General features: G+C 47.4%; 1 protein-coding gene across 2 annotated transcripts in view; it reads left to right on the top strand.

Moving 5' to 3' along the window:
- GCC2 (GRIP and coiled-coil domain containing 2) overlaps nt 1–20,416 on the top strand; it is a 244,476-nt gene that overhangs the window by 205,494 nt on the left and 18,566 nt on the right. For both annotated transcript variants that reach the window (XM_063953814.1, XM_063953812.1), the window contains exons 19-20: nt 5,468–5,685; nt 6,991–7,185. In XM_063953814.1, coding sequence (XP_063809884.1) covers nt 5,468–5,685; nt 6,991–7,185 — 413 coding nt within the window. The remainder of the gene's footprint in view (nt 1–5,467; nt 5,686–6,990; nt 7,186–20,416) is intronic.

Genomic DNA, 20,416 nt, shown 5'->3' with positions numbered 1-20,416 from the left:
GAGTGCTTTGAATGCAAATGTTGCTCTGATAAATAAAAGATTGGATAAATCTGAGTCTCAGAACCAGGTTTGGTAGAAATCCGTAGAGGATGTGTTGTTTCAAGTCCAGACCCCCTCGGGGTCACAAAAACGTTAATTTGCCCAGCTGACAGACATGGATAACGGCACGGACACGGACTCTGAAGTGTCGACTATAGTGATGCCAGATTAGATCCAAAACTGGCAAAGAGCATTCAGTACATGATTGTGGCTATAAAAGATGTATTACATATCACTGAGGACCCTGCTGTTCCTGATACAGACCCTAGTATGTTTAAAGGAAAGAAACCTGTGGTAACGTTTCCTCCCTCTCATGAACTGAACACGCTTTGTGAAAAAGTTTGGGAAAGTCCTGACAAAAAGTTTCAGATTCCCAAAAGGATTGTAATGGCGTATCTGTTTCCCTCTGGGGATAGGGAAAAATGGGAGTCACCCCCCATTGTGGACAAAGCTCTGTCACGGCTGTCCAAAAAGGTAGCACTCCCGTCCCCTGACACGGCAGCTCTAAAGGATCCTGCGGATCGTAGGCAGGAAAATACATTGAAATCCATTTATGTCACCACGGGTACGCTACTCAGACCAGCCATTGCATCTGCGTGGGTGAGTAGTGCTATTGAAAAATGGGAAGATAACTTGTCTGGTATTTATATGGAGATGGATCCCGTATGCCACCCCCAAGATGGCCGCCGTCACTGAGCTCCAGCTGGTCTGCAATATCAGGTAAGTCAGCCCAGGAGTCCTCTGAGCTGAAGCACTCCACCAGCCCCACAGAGGGATTTTTGCAGCGGGAGAGTCCCGGCCAGTATGAGCCACTCGGGCGCTCATTTCGTCCGCGCGGCTCTCTTTGCCCCCTCCAAGATGGCCACCGGCACCGGACGTTCCCAGGCACCTTGCGGCTCCGTTCAGCGCTTGGCTCCCGGCTCCAGGGGCCCGTGCGCGCCTTCTTCAGCCCTCGGTAAGGGTCCACGGCGGGGGGGGGGTGGGGGGGAGGGAGAAGTATGGTCAGCTAGGGCCGCTGTGATCCGCACGACTCCCGCAGGTCCGAGTCGCTCGGCCGGAAGGAGTGTAAAATCTAGGTTCCGGCTTCTGCACAGGAGGAAGGCCGCAACCTGCAGGAACAGGAAAAACCTGTTCCCCGCCTCCGCAGCTCCTACACACTGATTGCCCTGCCTCGGGGACAATATAACAGTGCTCTAGGAGCTAAGTAAACCCAGATGGCTGGATTATAATGGGGTGAATATGAGGCTTTTACTAGGAGCTCTCCAGAGACACCTCTGCTCCGGGCAGATAACTTGTCATCTGAAATGGATACCCTAGATAGGGATAGCATTCTTTTGACACTAGTCTACCTAAAGGAAGCTACGAGAGATATTGGCCTCTTGGGATCACGAGCCAATGCCATGGCAGTCTCAGCTAGGAGAGCACTGTGGATTCATCAATGGAATGCTGATGCGGACTCTAAGAAAGCTATGGAGTCTTTACCGTATAAGGGTGGTGTGTTTGGTGACGGCCTCGCTGATTTGGTATCTACGGCTACCACGGGTAAGTCATAATTTTTATCTTATGTGCCTGCACCACAAAAGAAAGCACACCACTATGAGATGCAGTCCTTTCGGACCAATAAATACAGAAGGGGCCGAGGGTCTTCCTTCCTTGCTACGAGAGGAAAGGGAAAAGGTAAACTATCACCGTCCATGGCCGGTTCCCAGGAGCAGGAGTCCTCCCCGGGTTATGCCAAGTGCATGACGCTGGGACTCCTCTGCGGGAGTCCGCACCGGTGGGGGCACGTCTCAGGCTCTTCAGTCAGTTCTGGGCTCGTTCAGCCCTGGACCCATGGGTTTTAGAAATAGTGTCCCAAGGGTACAAACTGGAGTTTCAAGATGTCCCCCCTCACTGATTTTTAATATCAGCCTTACCAGCTTCTCTTCCAGACAGGGAGGTGGTATGCACCGCAATACAAAAATTGTGTCACAATCAAGTCATTGTCAGGGTTCCCCCGTCGCAATAGGGAGAAGGCTTTTATTCGAGCCTGTTCATGGTCCGGAAGCCATACGGCTCAGTCAGACCAATCCTGAACCTCAAATCCCTCAATTTCTACCTAAAAAAAATCAAATTCAAGATGGAATCTCTCCGGGCAGTGATCTCCAGTCTGGAGGAGGGGGATTTTATGGTGTCGATAGACATAAAGGATGCCTACTTGCATGTTGCCATTTATCCCCCACATCAAGCTTACCTGAGGTTTGCAGTTCGGGATTGTCATTACCAATTTCAGATGTTGCCGTTTGGTCTATCCACGGCTCCGAGGGTTTTCACCAAAGTAATGGCCGAAATGATGGTTCTCCTACGCAATTATCCCGTACTTGGACGATCTCCTGATAAAGGCGAGATCCAGGGATCAATTGATGCAGAACATTATGCTCTCCCTGACAATTCTGCAGCAACATGGTTGGCTCCTAAACTTGCCAAAATCACAGTTGGTTCCGACGAGATGGCTGTCGTTTTTGGGAATGATTCTGGACACAGAATTACAGAGAGTCTTTCTTCCAGTGGAAAAGGCGCTGGAAATTCAGAACCTGGTCAAACAGTTGCTGAAACCAGCAAGAGTATCGATCCATCAATGCACTCGGTTGCTGGGAAAGATGGTGGCGGCCTACGAGGCCATTCAGTTTGGCAGATTCCATGCCAGAGTGTTTCAGTGGGACCTGTTGGACAAGTGGTCCGGGTCCCATCTGCACATGCACCGAAGGATAACCCTGTCTTCCAAGACCAGAATCTCACTCCTGTGGTGGCTGCACAGCTCTCACCTCCTAGAGGGACGCAGGTTCGGGATCCAGGACTGGATCTTAGTGACCACAGATGCGAGTCTCCGAGGCTGGGGTGCAGTCGCGCAGGGGGGAAGCTTCCAGGGAAGATGGTCAAGCCAGGAAATGTGTCTACACATAAACGTTCTGGAGTTAAGGGCCATTCACAACGGCCTTCTGCAAGCAGAACATCTTCGCAATCAGCCCGTCTTGATTCAGTCGGACAACATAACAGCAGTAGCGTACATAAACCGCTAGGGCGGAACAAAGAGCAGAGCGGTAATGGCAGAGGCCACAAAGGTGCTCCGTCGGGCGGAAAGGCATACAAGCGCTCTGTCAGCGATCTATATTCCAGGAGTGGACAACTGGGAAGCAGACTTCCTCAGCAGACACGATCTCCATCCAGGAGAGTGGGGTCTTCATCAAGAGGTCTTTGCAGAAGTGACAAGTCTTTGGGGAATTCCTCAAATAGACATGATGGCGTCTCGCCTCAACAAGAAACTTCAGAGATATTGTTCCAGGTCAAGAGACCCTCAAGCAATAGCAGTGGATGCCCTAGTGACACTGTGGGTGTTTCAGTCGGTGTACGTGTTTCCTCCGCTTCCACTCATTCCAAAAGTGATAAAGATCATAAGAAGAACAAAGGTTCGAGCGATCCTCATTGTTCCAGACTGGCCAAGAAGGGCTTGGTGTCCGGATCTTCTGGAATTACTCGTAGGAGATACCTTGCCTCTTCCTCTGAGGGAGGATCTGTTACAGCAGGGGCCGTGCATGTTCCAAGACTTACTGCGACTTCGTTTGATGGCTTGGAGGTTGAACGCCGGATCCTAGCCGGAAGGGTATTCCCGAGGAAGTTATCCCCACTCCTATTCAGGCCAGGAACGGAGTAAAGTCTAAACATTACGACCGTATTTGGAGAAAGTACGTGTCTGGGTGTGAATCCAGGAAGGCTCCTACGGAAGAATTTCAGTTAGGACGTTTTCTCCATTTTCTACAAGCCGGTGTGGATGCGGGCCTAAATTTGGGCTCAATTAAAGTTCAAATTTCAGCCTTATCGGTTTTCTTCCAAAAACAATTGGCCTCCCTTCCAGAAGTTCAGACCTTCGTGAAAGGCGTGTTGCACATCCAACCTCCCTTTGTGCCCCCTGTGGCACCATGGGATCTTAACGTGGTGTTGCAATTCCTTCAATCTTAGTGGTTTGAACATCTGCAGAAGGTAGAGTTAAAATTTCTTACTTGGAAAGTGGTCATGCTGTTGGCCTTGGCATCCGCAAGGCGGGTGTCTGAATTGGCGGCCTTGTCTCACAAGACCCCTTATTTGATCTTACATGAAGATAGAGCAGAATTGGGGACTCGTCAGCAGTTTCTGCCAAAAGTGGTTTCGTCGTTCCACTTGAACCAACCTATTGTGGTGCCAGTGGCTACTGACGCCTTGCTGGAATCAAAGTGTCTCGATGTAGTAAGAGCTTTGAAAATTTATGTCACCAGAACGGCTCAGTTTAGGAAAACAGAGGCTCTGTTTGTCCTGTATGCTCACAATAAAATTGGGGCTCCTGCTTCCAAGCAGACTATTGCGATCTGGATCTGTCATACGATTCAGCAGGCTCATTCTACGGCTGGATTGCCGTTGCCAGAATCGGTGAGGGCCCATTCTAACAGAAAGGTGGGCTCGTCCTGGGCGGCTGCCCGGGAGGTCTCGGCATTACAACTTTGCCGAGCAGCTACTTGGTCGGGTTCAAACACATTTGCGAAGTTCTACAAGTTTGATACCCTGGCTAATGAGGACCTCATGTTTGGTCAATCGGTGCTGCAGAGTCATCCACACTCTCCCGCCCGTTCTAGAGCTTTAGTATAACCCCATGGTTCTTGATGTGACCCCAGCATCCTCTAGAACGTATGAGAAAATAGGATTTTAATACCTACCGGTAAATCCTTTTCTCTTAGTCCGTAGAGGATGCTGGGCGCCCGTCCCAGTGCGTACTGTATCTGCAGTTCGTAGTTGTGGTTACACACATGTTGTGTTACGTTTATAGTCAGCCTGTTGCTGATGATGTTCATGCTGTTGACTTGCTTTGTGTTAAATGCCATGTTGTACGGCGTGCTTGAGGTGTGAGTTGGTATGTATCTCACCTTAGTTTAACAATAAATCCTTTTCCTCGAAATGTCCGTCTCCCTGGCCACAGTCTGGAGGAGGGGCATAGAGGGAGGAGCCAGTTCACACCCCTTTGAAAGTCTTAAAGTGCCCATGTCTCCTGTGGATCCCATCTATACCCCATGGTTCTTGATGTGACCCCAGCATCCTCTACGGACTAAGAGAAAAGGATTTACCGGTAGGTATTAAAATCCTATTTTTGTTTTGTTTACTTGTTTAAGGTATTTAAAACATTAAATCCACAAGGTTTTTTCTTGTGTTTTTATCATTAAAACAGCAAGTAACTTTTTAAGCACACGTCTGATTTTTATCATTTAGCTGTCCTCCAACTTATCATTATTTACATTGTAGAATCTATCTGGAAATGAGACAGTATGGCTGACATACATATATTAATATATCTGATGGAATGTAGTCTGTCTATGCATTTGCTGTAATCTTACTTTATACTCCGTTTGTCTTTTCTGACTTTCAGGCTATGCATGGTGCAGTCAGAGAACATGGTTCTAAAGACAGAGAATGAGCAAGCGGTCAGCCAGCTGAGTGCCCAAAATGAAGCACAGCGTAACAGTTTCAGAGACCAAGTGAGACAGTTGCAAGATGGTCACAGGAAGACTGTTGAGACTTTGCAGCAGCAACTGTCCAAAGTGGAAGCTCAACTTTTCCAACTGAAGAATGAGATCACTGTTACAAGTAGGCAATACATTGACCTTTTTCTGTTTATAAAATCAATTTTGTACAAGTTCATTTGCTGCATTTTATCTATTCATGGTTTTTTTTTATCAATCCATGTGAGCAATCTGTGTTTTGGCAGAAGCATGTTCACTGTGCTTCTATACATATGTTTGTTTGTTTGTTTGTTTTTTTTCTACTAATAATTTTAGTGTGTTCCATGGGTTTAACATCCCATTCAAATGGGATCAAATTGAATTACTCATTCAATGCAAATATTCCTTCTTCTTTTTTTTACTTTGATTTATAGCTACTTTAATATCATTTGACGTTGATTACAAATTAAATGTAGCAGTATTAAAAAGTAATCTATAAAAAAAATCTTGTTCTGCATTTGTTGGTGGTTAACATTCAGGGGGTGAAAAAAGGATGTAGCCCCGGGCTTTAACACATGGGGCTATTCAATTACAACCCTTTTTTTTTTTGCTCATTAATACCCCTTTTCCACTAGCGTAGCACGGGTCACAGCCGTGTCGCCTGACACGGCAGCGACCCGTGCTACAGCCCCCTGCAGACAGCGCTCACCAACCCGGCAATTGCGTTAGTGACGAGGCAGGGGCGGCGCTGGGAGATCACATGGTCTCCCAGCGCCGCCCTCCCTATGCACTGTGAACGGGAGCCGTGTCGCATCGACATGGCTCCCGTTTACACTACAACCCTACCCGGATCATTCCCGTGTCCTACCCAGGTAGATAGCCGGGTAGGATTCACGGGTCACTTGATTCGGGTTGACCCTTTTCCGCTTGCAAAAAACACGGGTAAATGCGCGCCCCCGTGCATTTACCCGTGTTTTTTGAGCTAGTGGAAAAGGGGTATAAATTATCTGTTATCGAGTGTTACCACATAGAATCCTGGGAACGCTCCCGGCCCTATGTGCTACCCCACTGTTTGTATCTGATAACAGGCAAATTATTGCATATTTCTTTTTGGGTTCACTTAGATCCGAAAAGAAATACGGGTCAAGTGCTGCGGGCTGACCTGGGTAGCCCTGGGGGACCAATTAGCCTGCGGTAAATTATGAGCTTATAGTGTTTCGGAAGTATGACATTATTGTGAGTGTTTTTGATATTAAGTTTTTGTCCGTTACGATAATGTTTTATGTAGTAAAGCACAAATGCCCAGCAAATCCTATCTGTCATTTCCCAACGTATTATCAGTCGGTGTCCTTAATTTTTTTTAGCGCTCACGTACAGACCTGCTGCACACAGTCATTGTCTAGTTTATTAGCTTCAGTATGCACTGCTGCATATGTTTTTCTTTTTGCAGACAATTCAGGCACCCAGCAGCCCCCTAAGGGTACACGGGACAGAAGACCGGCTGACCTTTCTATCCTGGACTTGTACTCTGTTGCCAGAGAGGAAGGGGAAGGAATGGAAACCATGGATAATGAATCGGTGTCTTCTGCCAGCACCCACGTAGCTACGCTAGAGCAGCTCCTCAATTCACCCGATTCCAAAACTGGTAAAGATTTTATTTCCCCTAGGAATTTTATACATTTACCTTTAAATGAAAAGGAAATTATTTGAAAACTGAATATCTGTAGCTCGTTATGTTGAGGAAATATGACTATGGACATGTCTGAGAGATGCTACAATTCAGTGTTCTATTAATGTTTTCAAACCAGGATATTATGTAACACATCTTTCATATTTCTGTCAGTCTGATAACTCTCATGCTATTCAGTACCAGTATGCCAATAAACGTTTATTTGCAGAATAATGTTTTGTGCGGGTGGTCTTCAGTATGCCGGCTGTCGGGATCCCGGCGCACAGTATACCGGCGCCGGCATACCGACACTTATTCTCCCTCGTGGGGGTCCACGACCCCCCTGGAGGGAGAATAAAATAGTGTGGCGCGCCACCGTGCCCGTAGCGTGGCGAGCGCAGCGAGCCCGCAAGGGGCTCATTTGCGCTCGCCACACTGTCGGTAAGCCGGCGGTCGGGCTCCCGGCGCCGGGAGCCCGACCGCCAGCATATCGTAGTGAACCCGTTTTGTGCAAGTGCTTGGAATGCTGGCTAAGCTTGTACTGTATGTTGTTACACTCCTACTTATATTGCAAACTCTTGCAGTAACTCTTTGCATCATCATTCTTGGAGAAAACTTTGTTCAGAGTTTTAGGAAGGGTGTCTGCATAGGTTTCATGCTTTTGGGATTATTTGACTCCTTTTTAAGATTTTCACCAATAATTCTGCATTCAAATGGGATCAGTATGGTATCCCGCCACACAGGATGCCGAAGGTCTGTATCCCGAGCATTGGAATGCCGACAGGGGGGCTTAGCGCAACAAAGTCCCTCTATTGATGTCTTGGACACCCATAGAGGGGGAATCGCCTACCTTTCCAGTATACCAGAGGTGGTATGGTGCCTCAGTCGGGATCCTGGCGTCTGTATTGTGACAGCCTGGATCCCGACCATCGATATGCTGACTGCATGCCATTCAGATGCCTCAACCATCCTTCATGTCATTGCGTAAATCCCTGGTAAAGCCAGTTGAAGCCACAGTTGCCTGAACTGAGCTTTGGCCGCCTGTGTGTGGTGAAATTTGATAGATTGGAGTTAGTTAAGTATGGTTAGCTGATGACCACTTACTGGCAGGTTGCATTCAAAAGCAACTGGACTTTCAAGCAGTCCGAATACACAGCTCTTCGGATACAAAAAACTGTTAATCGGGATTGTTGATGGGTTGAATGGCTGCATTCTGCAGCAGGATACATTGGTTTCCACAGGAAAACATTGTGGTGTAGAGTGGATCTAGAACCAGGGGCACCAACAGGCTAAAGCTTTAGGCTGTCCCAGGATGCATTGGGGCCTCCTCTTTAACTCAGCCTCCAGGCACTGAGAGCTCAGTTTTGAGTTGGTGCCTGCAGCAGCAGGTCACCTAACAGGAGGGCTGCACTGGGCAGCCCTGAAAAAGCTTTCTAAGAAGATTTCTTCTCTGGGCTGTCAGCGCTGTATGTTAGGGTGACGCGTCAGCGTTGCAGCAACTATCACCTCCCAAGCTGCGTTGCATACTCCCACGGCTCAGTTCCCGGGTACTTGCGGATGAGACGCTCCAGCTTAGGCACACGGTCGCAGGCGATCTCCTGGTTCGTGTGGCTGCTACGGGGAGGAGGTAAGAGGGTTCCTCAGGTGGGACCCGCCATTAAATCGCGTTCCATCCGCGACCTAGGGAGACTGGTCGCAGCGCTGACGTGGACACTGTCTCCGAGCAGGGATCCCACTAGACCACTGGGGCGTCTACAGGTCAGGTGTACTAAGACCCCATTTAATAAGACTCCACAGTACCCGGGGTGGAAGTGCAGCACAGGGGAGGTGGTGCTTGACCTATAGCCCCTCCCCTGGCCCAGGGCACCATCTCTGAGTAGATTTTCCCGCCGTGGAGCTGTCTCACACTCTCCCTGACTCCCTGACTGAGATGATAGGCGCCATCTTCTGAACATATCTGTGGCTAGTCTCCTGGTACTGCAGGGCAAGGTCTCTCTTGTAAAGCCGCCTGTATACAGTGCTGTGACTTTACAAACACTTGAGCATTCTACATGTCTTCATACAGACAGCGTTCGTTAAGAAAAAGTGTACCTGTTATAGAATATATTGTACGAGTACTCTAATATATACCTCCGGTCTAGAACCGTGCTGTGTTATATGTACATATATTTATGTGTGTGTGTGTGTGTGTGTATATATATATATATATATATATAGTCTTTGGTAAAAGAGGGCACTCACCAAATTTCATAAAAGAAAGTCAGGTGGTCATTTATTGGTACATCAGCAGGTCGACGTTTCACTTAGATGCTGCTTCTGGTGCTCTGTCACTAACAACACTGCTTTGTTGTCTTGACAAAGATCATTTGGATATGATCGAAACGTCGACCTGCTGATGTACCAATAAATGACCTTCTGACTTTATTTGGAACCAACAATTCCTTGGAGTTGAGCACCACCGTTTTGGATTCTACTTATACAGTTCTGTGCGGATGTTCACAACTTATATATATATATATATATATATATATATATATATAGAGAGAGAGAGAGAGAGAGACAAACAAGTCACACTCTCCAATATTATCACATAACGCTTAGAATTGCTTTAATTTCACTTCTCCGTACAAGGAGTATCGGTTCATTAGGTCACAATCTTCACAAACGACCAGCAAACACATATTTCAGATATATGTAATCATACATTCACAAATGGTAATATTATCAACATCCCAGCACTTTTTAGTGCCTTAATCAGAAATATAGGGTGTCATTCCGAGTTGATCGTAGCTGTGCTAAGTTTAGCACAACTGCGATCATCTGCCCCGCATGTCATTCCCCCCCCCCCCCCCCCTCCTCCTCACACAAATACAAAAGCATCACACAGCGACGATGCTTTTGTATTTGTGGAGTAACTTCCGGCCAGCGCAGCTCCTGCGGCTGGCCGAGAGTTGATCGTCGCTGCCACTGGCCGCAGCGGCTGCGTGAGACATCACGCAGACGCCGCGGCCCGTCCCCCAACGGTCCGGCCATGCCTGCGTTGGCCGGACCGCGCCCCCTAAACGGCGGCTTAACGCCTCCGTCCAGCCCCCTCCCACCCTGCGACCGCCTCTGCCTGTCAATCAGGCAGAGGCAATCGCTACTGAACGCCGGACTTCGGCCGCCCGGCATTTCGCTGTGCTGCGATAAACTGCAGCGAGCGATCGGGTCGGAATGACACTCATAGTCCATTGCACTGTTTGTTATTGTCCATCTGTGATAACACATATCCTGTGTTGCTGAATCAAAAAAAACAACATTTATCCATTAAGGTCAGTAGTCATCACACGGTGTCTTTAGCATGATCACCAAACGGTGTAGGTGTCGGTCGACTTCGGCTGCCTGCTGCGCCGTTCAAGACATTATACCTGTCCAACCTGACCCATGGCGTGCGTTCCACACCAATGCGCATTTCTGTGCGTTCCACCCATATCCAAAATGCTTGAGACCAGAATAATTGCATACCATAATGAGATATCGTGGCGATGGGACCCAAGTCTAAGCACAGAATGCATTTATGTTTCATATACACCTTATACACACAGCCTGATGGTCATTTTAGCTAATATTTTTTATTAACTTTGTGCGTTAAACAAAGTTTGTGTACATACAATTCATTTATGTTCCATATACAGCTTATACAGCTTATACACACAGCCTGAAGTTCATTTAATACAATATTTTTTTATATTTTAGTGTATTAAACAAAGTTTGTGTACATTGAGCCATCAGAAAAAGAGGATTTTGGTACTTACCGATAAATCCATTTCTCTGAATCCTCTAGGGGACACTGGAGTCTTATACAGTAGGGGTGTGAAGCCTTGCAACCGGAGGTGTGGCACAATCTGAAATTAAACATTGTCTGCACAGCCGGCTCCTCCCTCCTCACGCCCCTATCCCTCAGTTTGAAAAATTTGACGGAGAGACTAGGACAAGAGACTACAAAAAACAATTTGCGAGGAGCCAACCGTACAACAAAACAGACAGCAACCTAGAACTCTGTTGACAGAAAACCAACGCTGTCTGTACTAACTAATCAACAACAATATGAACACAGCAGGTTGACAGCACTGAGGCGGGCGTCCAGTGTCCCCTAGAGGATTCAGAGAAATGGATTTATCATTAAGTACCAAAATCCTCTTTTCTCTTTCATCCACTAGGGGACACTGGAGTCTTATACAGTAGTGGACGTCCCAAAGATTACTCCCAAGGGTGGGAGTGCTGTCAGTAACCTGTTAAACCAAACGCCCAAACTCTGAATGTTTGGCCGCACAGGTATCTAAGCTACAGAATCTCGTGAACGTGTGTGCTGAAGACCACGCTTTGCTGCTCTGTAACGTTGAGTGGTAGTTGCACCTCTAGCCTCTGCCCAGGGGGTACCCACTGTTAAGGTGGTATGGAACCCATCCTGAACCGAAACCATGCACCACAGGAACATTGTCGCATAATGGTAAGCCTAAACGCACCTGGTCAGAGTCGGTTTAGATGCTGGTCAAAACTTCTCTGAACCCTCATAAAGAACCCACAAATGGTCCCATGTACTGACGTACTACGTAACTTCTGTAGAGCTCATACAACCTTCAAAAGACACCTCTCCATCTGAAACCTCTCAAAAAGATGGAATCACATATGCTGGTTTACGTGAAACCCTCAAACAATCTTTGTGAGAACACTGCCCGCGTACAGAGTACTGCCCTATCACCGTGGAATATTAGAAAGAAAGGACACTAACACCCTAAGGCTCCCAAGCAGAGCTTTAGTTTGCTGAAACAAAGGCAAGTAACAACATGACTTTCCTGGAGAAATAATGCAATCCCGCTTTCTCTAAAGACTTAGAGGATGTTGTTTTATTGAAATATTTCAGACCCCAAGGTTAAGTTCCAAGACGCTGCGGGAGGCTGGGAACTGTTGAAAAAGTAAGGCTCCCAAAATAGAGATTTGAACTTGAACCTTCAAGGAGCCTCAACGTAGGTCACCATGTAACCCAGCCTGGAGAAAACAGAAAAGTCTAGACAGGCGGAATCCCCTGGAATCCAATCCCCGTTCCTGACACCAGACCGTTTTCTTCTTATATAGTCTGTAGCAACGCATGGTCGCGATCGGCTGTCTAGCTGCTATCCTTATAGGCATAGATGCCCTTGGTATCCCCCAACCTTTTCCGAACCGGGTCTCTCTAGACACGCAGTTAAACGGAAACCTTTCAGATCTAGGAGGATGAACTGTCCCCGTGATAGCATGTCTTCTCTTTTTATAAATGGGTGTCGAACTCCGTATCGAACCCGGGTCTTCGAGCATTGCAGGCGGCCACTGTTCTAGTTAGGCCACAGCCGACCATTGTGAAAGACTCCAGAGATCTCCCCTAGTAGTCCCCATCAAGACAGAGTAACAACTCCTGAGGGACCAGTCTGATGGGATGAGACTTGCCCATACTCGTTTTCGTTTGGTCGTCTTTAAGCCCCGGGGCAGCTGATGGTTGTCTGGAGAGATCGAGGGAAGGGGCCTCATCTTCCTATCACCATCTCGATTATGTATGTCCTGGTGACTGAGAGAAGCTGCTTCCCAGTTTTCCACTCCTGGAATGAACTACAGTATACTGAAAAGGACGATATTGCGCCTTTTTGCCTCCTGGGCGGCTGCTTCTAACGCCAACTTGCTCCTTGTTGACTCTTGACGGTCTATGTAGGCTGTCGTTTTGATATTGTCTGACTGCATCTGCAAGTGTTGAATCATCACTAGGTATTTAGCTAAGAGACATTGTAGTATAACTGCACTCAGCTCGAGAATGTCTATAGTTAGACTGTTCTGTAATGATGGCCCTCTGTTCTGAACGGATGTTCCTCCAGGATGACCACAACCTCTAAAACTGACAACCTTGTGAGGATCCCCCAATTCTAGATGCCGAATCTCTTACCTCTGTGAGATTCGTGTGTAACCCCCACGAATATTAGGGAAGTCTTGCCTCGTGTTAAAGGCGAACCTGCATTATAGCCAAAAAAACAAACAGTGCAGACCTGCTTCATAAACAAAGAGATGCACCTGGGATGGTTGGGAGTGAAGCCTGCCGTACTGCAGAGCTTCCAAAGATGGCACCCTTTTTCCGAGAAGACGTACACCTAGGTGTAGGGAAACAGTCTGTGCCTGTAGTACCTGAGCCACCAGCTTCTATTTCTGTAGTAGGACCACCCTCCATTGTCCCAGAAGAGACCTGGAATTTGAATCCTTTGCATGTCATTAGATGAGATTTCTGGCAATCACAATTTCCCATGTTGAGTGAGATTCCCGGAAAGTGACCTAGATCAGCAGATTATTTATATAAGGTACAGTATGATCGTGACCCCTAATAGTCTCCAGCTTGTTATCTTTGTAAAAAAAAAATTGTCGTGTTGATGACATACCGAATGGTACGGCCCCGACTGGTAATGATCTTTGGACTAGCACGAATGCTAAGCATGGTTGAGGAGGAGCCCAATCAGGATCTGACGGAATGCATCCCCTATATCCAACGACATCCAGAACTCCCCTGGGGCTAAGTCTGCAGTGACCGAGTGGATTGATTTCCACTTGGATCCCGTTAAAAGCTGGGACCAAACCCTTAAATTGAGTATCAGTGTGTGTGGGTACGACAAAGAAGAGATCCCCTCTACTCCCTGAGTAAAGATTGTAGCAATTCTCGAATTGACCTCAGTAATGCCTTTGCTTTTGAATGGAATGACCGCTAAGGCGATGTATATCTATATTCAAGATAGGGAGACAAACCCTGTTGATACAAAGTTCTGTTCTCAAGTCTCGGACCTGGTCTCTCTAGAAGTCTTCAACCCTTACCCCCCAATGGAGATCCAAGGTGAGTTTGCATTGAGACCTGCTTACTGGCTATCTGGAATAGTCTCTATCCGAGACTCTCTTCGCACGAGACCGAGAACCAAACTAGTTGGATAATGGGCCAGAGTAACTGCTACTGGCCATTGGTATAGTTATGTGATACCCGGTAGGCCGTAGATTTGAGTTCACTCCACCTGTCTTAAAATAATCTGACCAAAGACAGCTGCCCTTCTCAGGGAAATTGTCTCTATTTAACACAAACCTCTCAGGTCCGTTTGAGATGGTCTTGTAACTAGAGGTTGAATTTTCCTGTTAGCTCCAACCTACAAAAGGCTCTTGTTTTGTAGTGGGACTGTAATAAGTAAGAATGTCCCTTAACAGATTAGTCAGGGGAGAGTCACCATAGTTATGGGATCCTTTCTCCTTCTGTGGAATCTGAAATTCTGTTGTCACAGAAAACCTTTTGAGAGATATAGGAGAGATCGGGATGCTAGCCACCCTAGCAGCCTGATAAGTATATTTGGTTAACTCTCGGATATGCTCCGCTAATCAACAACTGATTTGGAAATTTGGAGGCATGTACTGATCCCCTAACGGTTCGTCTACCGTCATGATAGTCAGCACCCATTTCCACTCCCACCCTAAGGTGGAAACGTGGTAACATATCCGTCTTAGGCCATTTTATTTATAACCTGCGGATAGAGCGAATTTTAACTATGAATCTTTTCCTTGAAATACATGTCAGGTTATGCTTTCCTTACCCTGACGGCTCCTGCCCACCCTGGTCGTGTGTTCATTTTGCGTACGCCAGGGATGACCGTCTTCATGCTCATTTATTTGAGCAACCAGACATATACATACCACTCAGCCGAACTTTCACCTATTAGCATAGGAGGAGAAAGGCCGTAGACATATTGGGAGCTCTGAAGAGTATTTTCAAATAGCTGGAAATCTTCCTTCCTTCTATTAAAAAATAAATATTAATATAAATACTCATACAACCATCAACCACCAGACCACCAACTGTTGATACATAGAGATGAATCTGGGTGATAACTCTGATGCTCCCTCTTCCGTCGGACCTGTCATCAGTGTCCGTTGGAGGCATTATGTATATATATCATGTATAATGTGATAGACGCCAAAGGTAACTGGAGTTACCGTGTTGGTAAAAATAGCTTGGTTTGTGCATTTGAAGTTGAAAATGCACCCCCACAGAATACTTGCAGTGCATATACGTTAATAGGTAACGGAATACTTTAGTATATGACGGGAACAATTGTATACTGGATTCATTTGGCTGGATTCTACTTGAGGAAAATTAATAAATAAAAACCAGTTATTCTAAACAGCCTCGTTGCAACTTGCAACCCTCGCACACTTGACTGTGATTCAGTTCTGAGGTCGGGGTTGCTATCCAGACATTCCCTTTATGTTCATAGGATCTTTGTTTCAGAAGTCCCTTGAACTTATAAAGCATAGAGATGCTTGATTTAAAGCACGTAAGAATAAATCCTTTGCAGCAGAGACCTAAAATAAAACTACCAGCAGAGGGAGTAATTACTTATTTTTCCTAATTTCTATCCTAGGCATAGAAACTCCTCCCTCTGTTTTTCTCACTGGCTGAGGAAAATGTTGTCACTAAAGGGGGGCTGTTGTTTTCCTGAAAAGCCACTTGGCGCCGCTTAACTTATTTAAAGATGGCTGCCACTAAAAAATATTATGCACCTCATTAAAAAAACCTCCACATATATTCCCCATAGCTGCTGCGTTGCTATAGCGCACTATATAGAACACTGGCCTTTTAATGTGCCCCATCTTCCCTCAGCCCTCTGTGCAGCTGGCGGGAAGAGCCGTGCGGGCAGCTGCGCCTCTTGCTAGCGAGCGGCGGGAAGAGCCGCGGCGGGAAGAGCCGTGCGGGGGTGGCTGTGCCTCAGCGGGCGGCGGAGAGTGCCTTGCGGGAAGCTGCGCCTCAGCGGGCGGCGGACAGTGCCGTGCGGGAAGCTGCGCCTCAGCGGCGGCTGGAAGTGTCAGAGATGCTGCCCGCCGTCTCCCCTCAACCTTCTCATGCGGCCGTTGGGAGTAAGTGTGCGGGCGTCTGTCTAGTGGCGGAAAGCAATGACCTGCCAGCTCTGATCTTGTCTCCCCTTCAGTGTGCTGGGTCGGAAGGAGGATGCTGCTGCCGTGATACAGCCTCATGTGCCCTTGCTTTCTGTGCATCAGGGTAAGCGCTGCACTGTACGGCTGTTAAAATTAAATAGATCATAGGTGAGCAGGCGGGGGATATATATATCATTCAGTCTTCTGATGCAGGGAGCTAAGACACTATTCACCCTGTATCTGTATAGACTAGGGCCCTTAATACAACCAGTACTCACTGTCTCTGTGCTCCGGATTTTAATGAAGCGAGAAGCAGTTCCCTTTATTGGGACCTTAGTCTCCTTCTAGTAATGCCTGCACCCTCCTTTTGTTAGGAAGGATTGGGCTTCCTCTTTTCACTTAGGTTCTGCCTGCTCCCTCCTTTGCTAGGTGGGATTGGGCTCCTTCTCTTATTAGAAGAAAAAAGAAAAGAAAAAATTAATTTGTTGGAGCAATAGCTCCTGTGTGCTTCCTCCAAGCACAATTTTTCAAACTGAGGGATAGGGGCGTGAGGAGGGAGGAGCCGGCTGTGCAGACAATGTTTAATTTCAGATTGTGCCACACCTCCGGTTGCAAGGCTTCACACCCTACTGTATAAGACTCCAGTGTCCCCTAGTGGATGAAAGAGAAACAAAGGTTTCACTATCTCCGTCTCACTCAAGAAATTCTGTGGCTTTATCATACTAAGTCGCCGTGTTGTTGCATTCATATCATAATGTCTAACAGAAAGGGCAGTAAATCAGTGGAAGCACCTGTATCATGCAGATGTATGATGGTCTGTGTACTATGGGTCATACACCTCTTTGCCTGTCCGCAGCTCCTGTGTTTACTCAGTAGCCACCCTGGGCTGCTTTCACAAACCTACTGTACTGTGTACTCTGGTAAAATGGCTTACACCCCCTATGGGACCACCTGTGCCACTACAGCATGTCCCTATGGTAAATCCGCCTTGGGTGGAAAATTTATCTAACCAGCTGTAACAATTAAATCAATCTTTGGTTAGACAGAAATCCACTCCAGGTCACACTCGTGTCTCTGGGTCATCTAGGCAGGCTACTTCCACCTCACAGTCCAAATACCGCTCTGATGTTTCATCTGAAGAGGAGGGGAAGCACACGGTTCTGTCAGACACTGAATCTGGTGTTACTGATGAGGATTCTTTCTTGCAGATTTATGTCCCTGCCTTAGTGGTTGCTATTAAACAAATCCTACAAATCTCTGATGAGGATTCCATTACTGTGGCAAAGTAAACTGATATGTTTAAACGGCAGAAAGTGGTTAAAACTCTCTTGCCCCATTCTAACCATTTAGTGGACATCAGAAGGGAACCCTGGTCTACTCCAGGGCAGAAATTCCCTCTGCATAAACGGGCCTTGGCTCGCTATCCTCTCCCTGCATAGTTATGTAGCAAGTGGGAAAATTCGCCGCCAGTGGATTCTCACATCACCCGACTCGTGGTGTCATCAACTCTGCCTGTAACCACTGTCACCTCACTGAAGTAACCGGCAGATAAGCCTGTGGAGGGATACCTAAAATCTATTTACTCTCTTACAGGAGCTGTGCATAGACCCACTTTTGCGGCCTCCTGGTCGGCAAAAGGTATTGAAGCGTGGGTTCAGGCATTAGAGGAAGAGCTGCCCAAGGATATATCTGACAGCACCAGACAATACCTGTCTCACATTACCACCACCGCCTATTACATTCAGGAGGTGTCCTCTGAGTCGGGTGTGCTGGAGTCCAAGGCATCGACTACGTCTGTCCTGGCTTGCCGTATTCTGTGGTTAAGGTCATGGAAGGTGGATCTAGACTCCAAAAAGACCATGGAGGGACATTTTGTTTGGAGACTCCAAAAAGACCATGGAGGTACTCCCCTTCACTGGGGACATTTTGTTTGATGAAGACCTGAATAAAATTGTCTGCTTTCCTATCAAATACAAATCCTTCTGCACAAAAGGCAAGGTTCCACCTTTCATTCCTTTCGGCCTCAAGGGAAAGCAAAAGGACAGGCATTCCAAAGACAATCTCGTGCTCCCAAAACCACAAAGCCCAAGGCCAAACAATCCTGTGCAGCCCGTCAGCCTGCTTCTAGACAAGACAAGCCTGTTGCATGACGGGGCGGGCCTTTCCCCTGGGAGACCCCAGGTCTGGTTAATGACCACTTCAGATGCTTTGGTGCTGGAAGTTATCTCTCTCGGGTACGCTGCCTCTTTCATGAGACATCCCCCTCGCCAGTTTTGCACCACGATTCTACCTTCAGATCCGTTAAATGTCCAAGCTTTGCAGACGAGTGTCAGTTCTCTCCTGAGTACATGAGTGTTTGTGCCGGTACCTCAGTCCCTGAGAGGCAGAGGTTATTACTCGACCCTGTTTCTTGTCCCAAAACCAAATCCAGCCTATACTCAACATCAAATCCCTGAGCAAGTTTGTTGAGTGTCCAGATTTTGTATGGAAACACTACGCTCAATTATACTGGCTATGGAACCCGGAGACTATATGGTATCCCTGAATATACAGGATGCATACCTGCATATACCTATTGCCATGTCACACCTGCAGTTTCTGCGGTTTGCTAATGGCAGACTACACTTTCAATTCCAGGCTTTACCACGTGGACTGGCTACGGCTCCTCGGATCTTCACCAAGGTCATGGCCATGATGACGGGACATCTGTCACCAGGGGATCAGAATAGTGACATATCTGGACCACCTGTTGATTCTGGCAAATTCCCACGATGTTCTCCTCAGTCGTCTGTAACTGACTGTAAACTTCCTGCAAGCCCACGGGTGTCTTATCAATTGGAATAAGTCCTCGAAGGTCCCAGCTTGAGCATGGTGCACCTGGGGGCACTTCAGGACACACACAGTCAACGGCTGTTCCTGTCTCCAGAAAAGGTCCTGAAGCTTCAGGACAGGATAAGATGCTTCCTTTGTCGCCCCAGAGTGTCGTTGCAAGTACATTCAACATGGTAGAGTACGCTCAATTTCATTCCCACCACTACAGAGATTAATCCTTTCCAAATGGGAAGGCCTACCTCATCGTATTAGATCTCAGATGATTACTTTGAATCCGGAGGTTCGTCTGTCGCTGACCTAATGGTTACAGGACCAGCGATTAAGCAAGGGCCGTCCCTTCTGGATCCCCGACTGCGTCCTGTTGACCACGGACGCCAGTCTGAGGGGATGGGGTGCGGAGTTGGATCAACACTCGTTTCAGGGTCGTTGGACCAAGGAGGAATAATTCCTCCTAATAAACATCCAGGAGTTGAGGGTGTTGTAAAAGGCATTATCTCTTGCCTTGCCTCTGGTACAGAACAGGTCTGTTCAAGTACGATCAGACAGCGCCACCACGGTGACATACATAAACCATCAAAGCGGCACTCAAAGCCGCATGGCAATGATGGAAGTGTTAAAAATCCTTTATATTGGCAGTGTTCATTCTGGGCGTCCTAAACTGGGTAGCGGACTAACTCATTCGCCAGGACATGCATGCCGAAGAGTGGAGTCTTCATCCGGAAGTCTTTCAACTCCCAGTGGACAGATGGGGCCTACCAGACGTAGACTTAATGGCGTTTCAACACAATCACAAAGTTCCGGTCTTCGGATCAAGGACCAGGGATCCTCAAGCAGCGGTCGTGGACGCACTGGCGGTTCCATGGATCTTTCGGCTGCCCTACGTGTTCCTCCAGTGTCACTCCTACCTAGGCTAATACGGAAGTCCAGACAAGAAGGAAGAATACTACTACTAATCGCTCCTGCGTTTCCTTGAAGGCAATGGTTCTCAGACCTACAGGGTCTGTCGACAGAGAATCCCCTTCCTCAGCTCCCGGACCTCCTCCTACAGGGTCCTTTTGTCTACCCAAACCTGGCCAGACTGGCTTTGACGGCGTGGTTGTTGAAGCATCACTCCTGTGGGCCAAAGGTTTTTCTGAGGCGGTTATCCAGACTGTTGAAAGCCCGCAAACCGGCCTCTGCCTGGATTTATTACAGGATTTGGAATTCTTACTTCACAGGGTGTGCTGATAAGAATTATGATGTCTCTACGTTCAGAACTTCCAGAATTCTGGCTTTTCTGCAACGATGCCTTGACTTAGGTCACCCTCTGGCCTCCCTCAAGGTTCACATATCTGCCTTGTTGGTATGGTTTCAGAGAAAAATTGCGTCTATACCTGACGTTCATTCTTTCACTCAGGGCGTACTTAGGATTCAGCCT

Source organism: Pseudophryne corroboree, chromosome 2 (assembly GCF_028390025.1).
Source record: "Pseudophryne corroboree isolate aPseCor3 chromosome 2, aPseCor3.hap2, whole genome shotgun sequence".
In the NCBI taxonomy this organism is placed as follows: Eukaryota; Metazoa; Chordata; class Amphibia; order Anura; family Myobatrachidae; genus Pseudophryne; species Pseudophryne corroboree.
The sequence above is the reverse complement of the archived record's forward strand: the minus strand, read 5'-3'. Positions and strand labels throughout refer to the sequence as shown.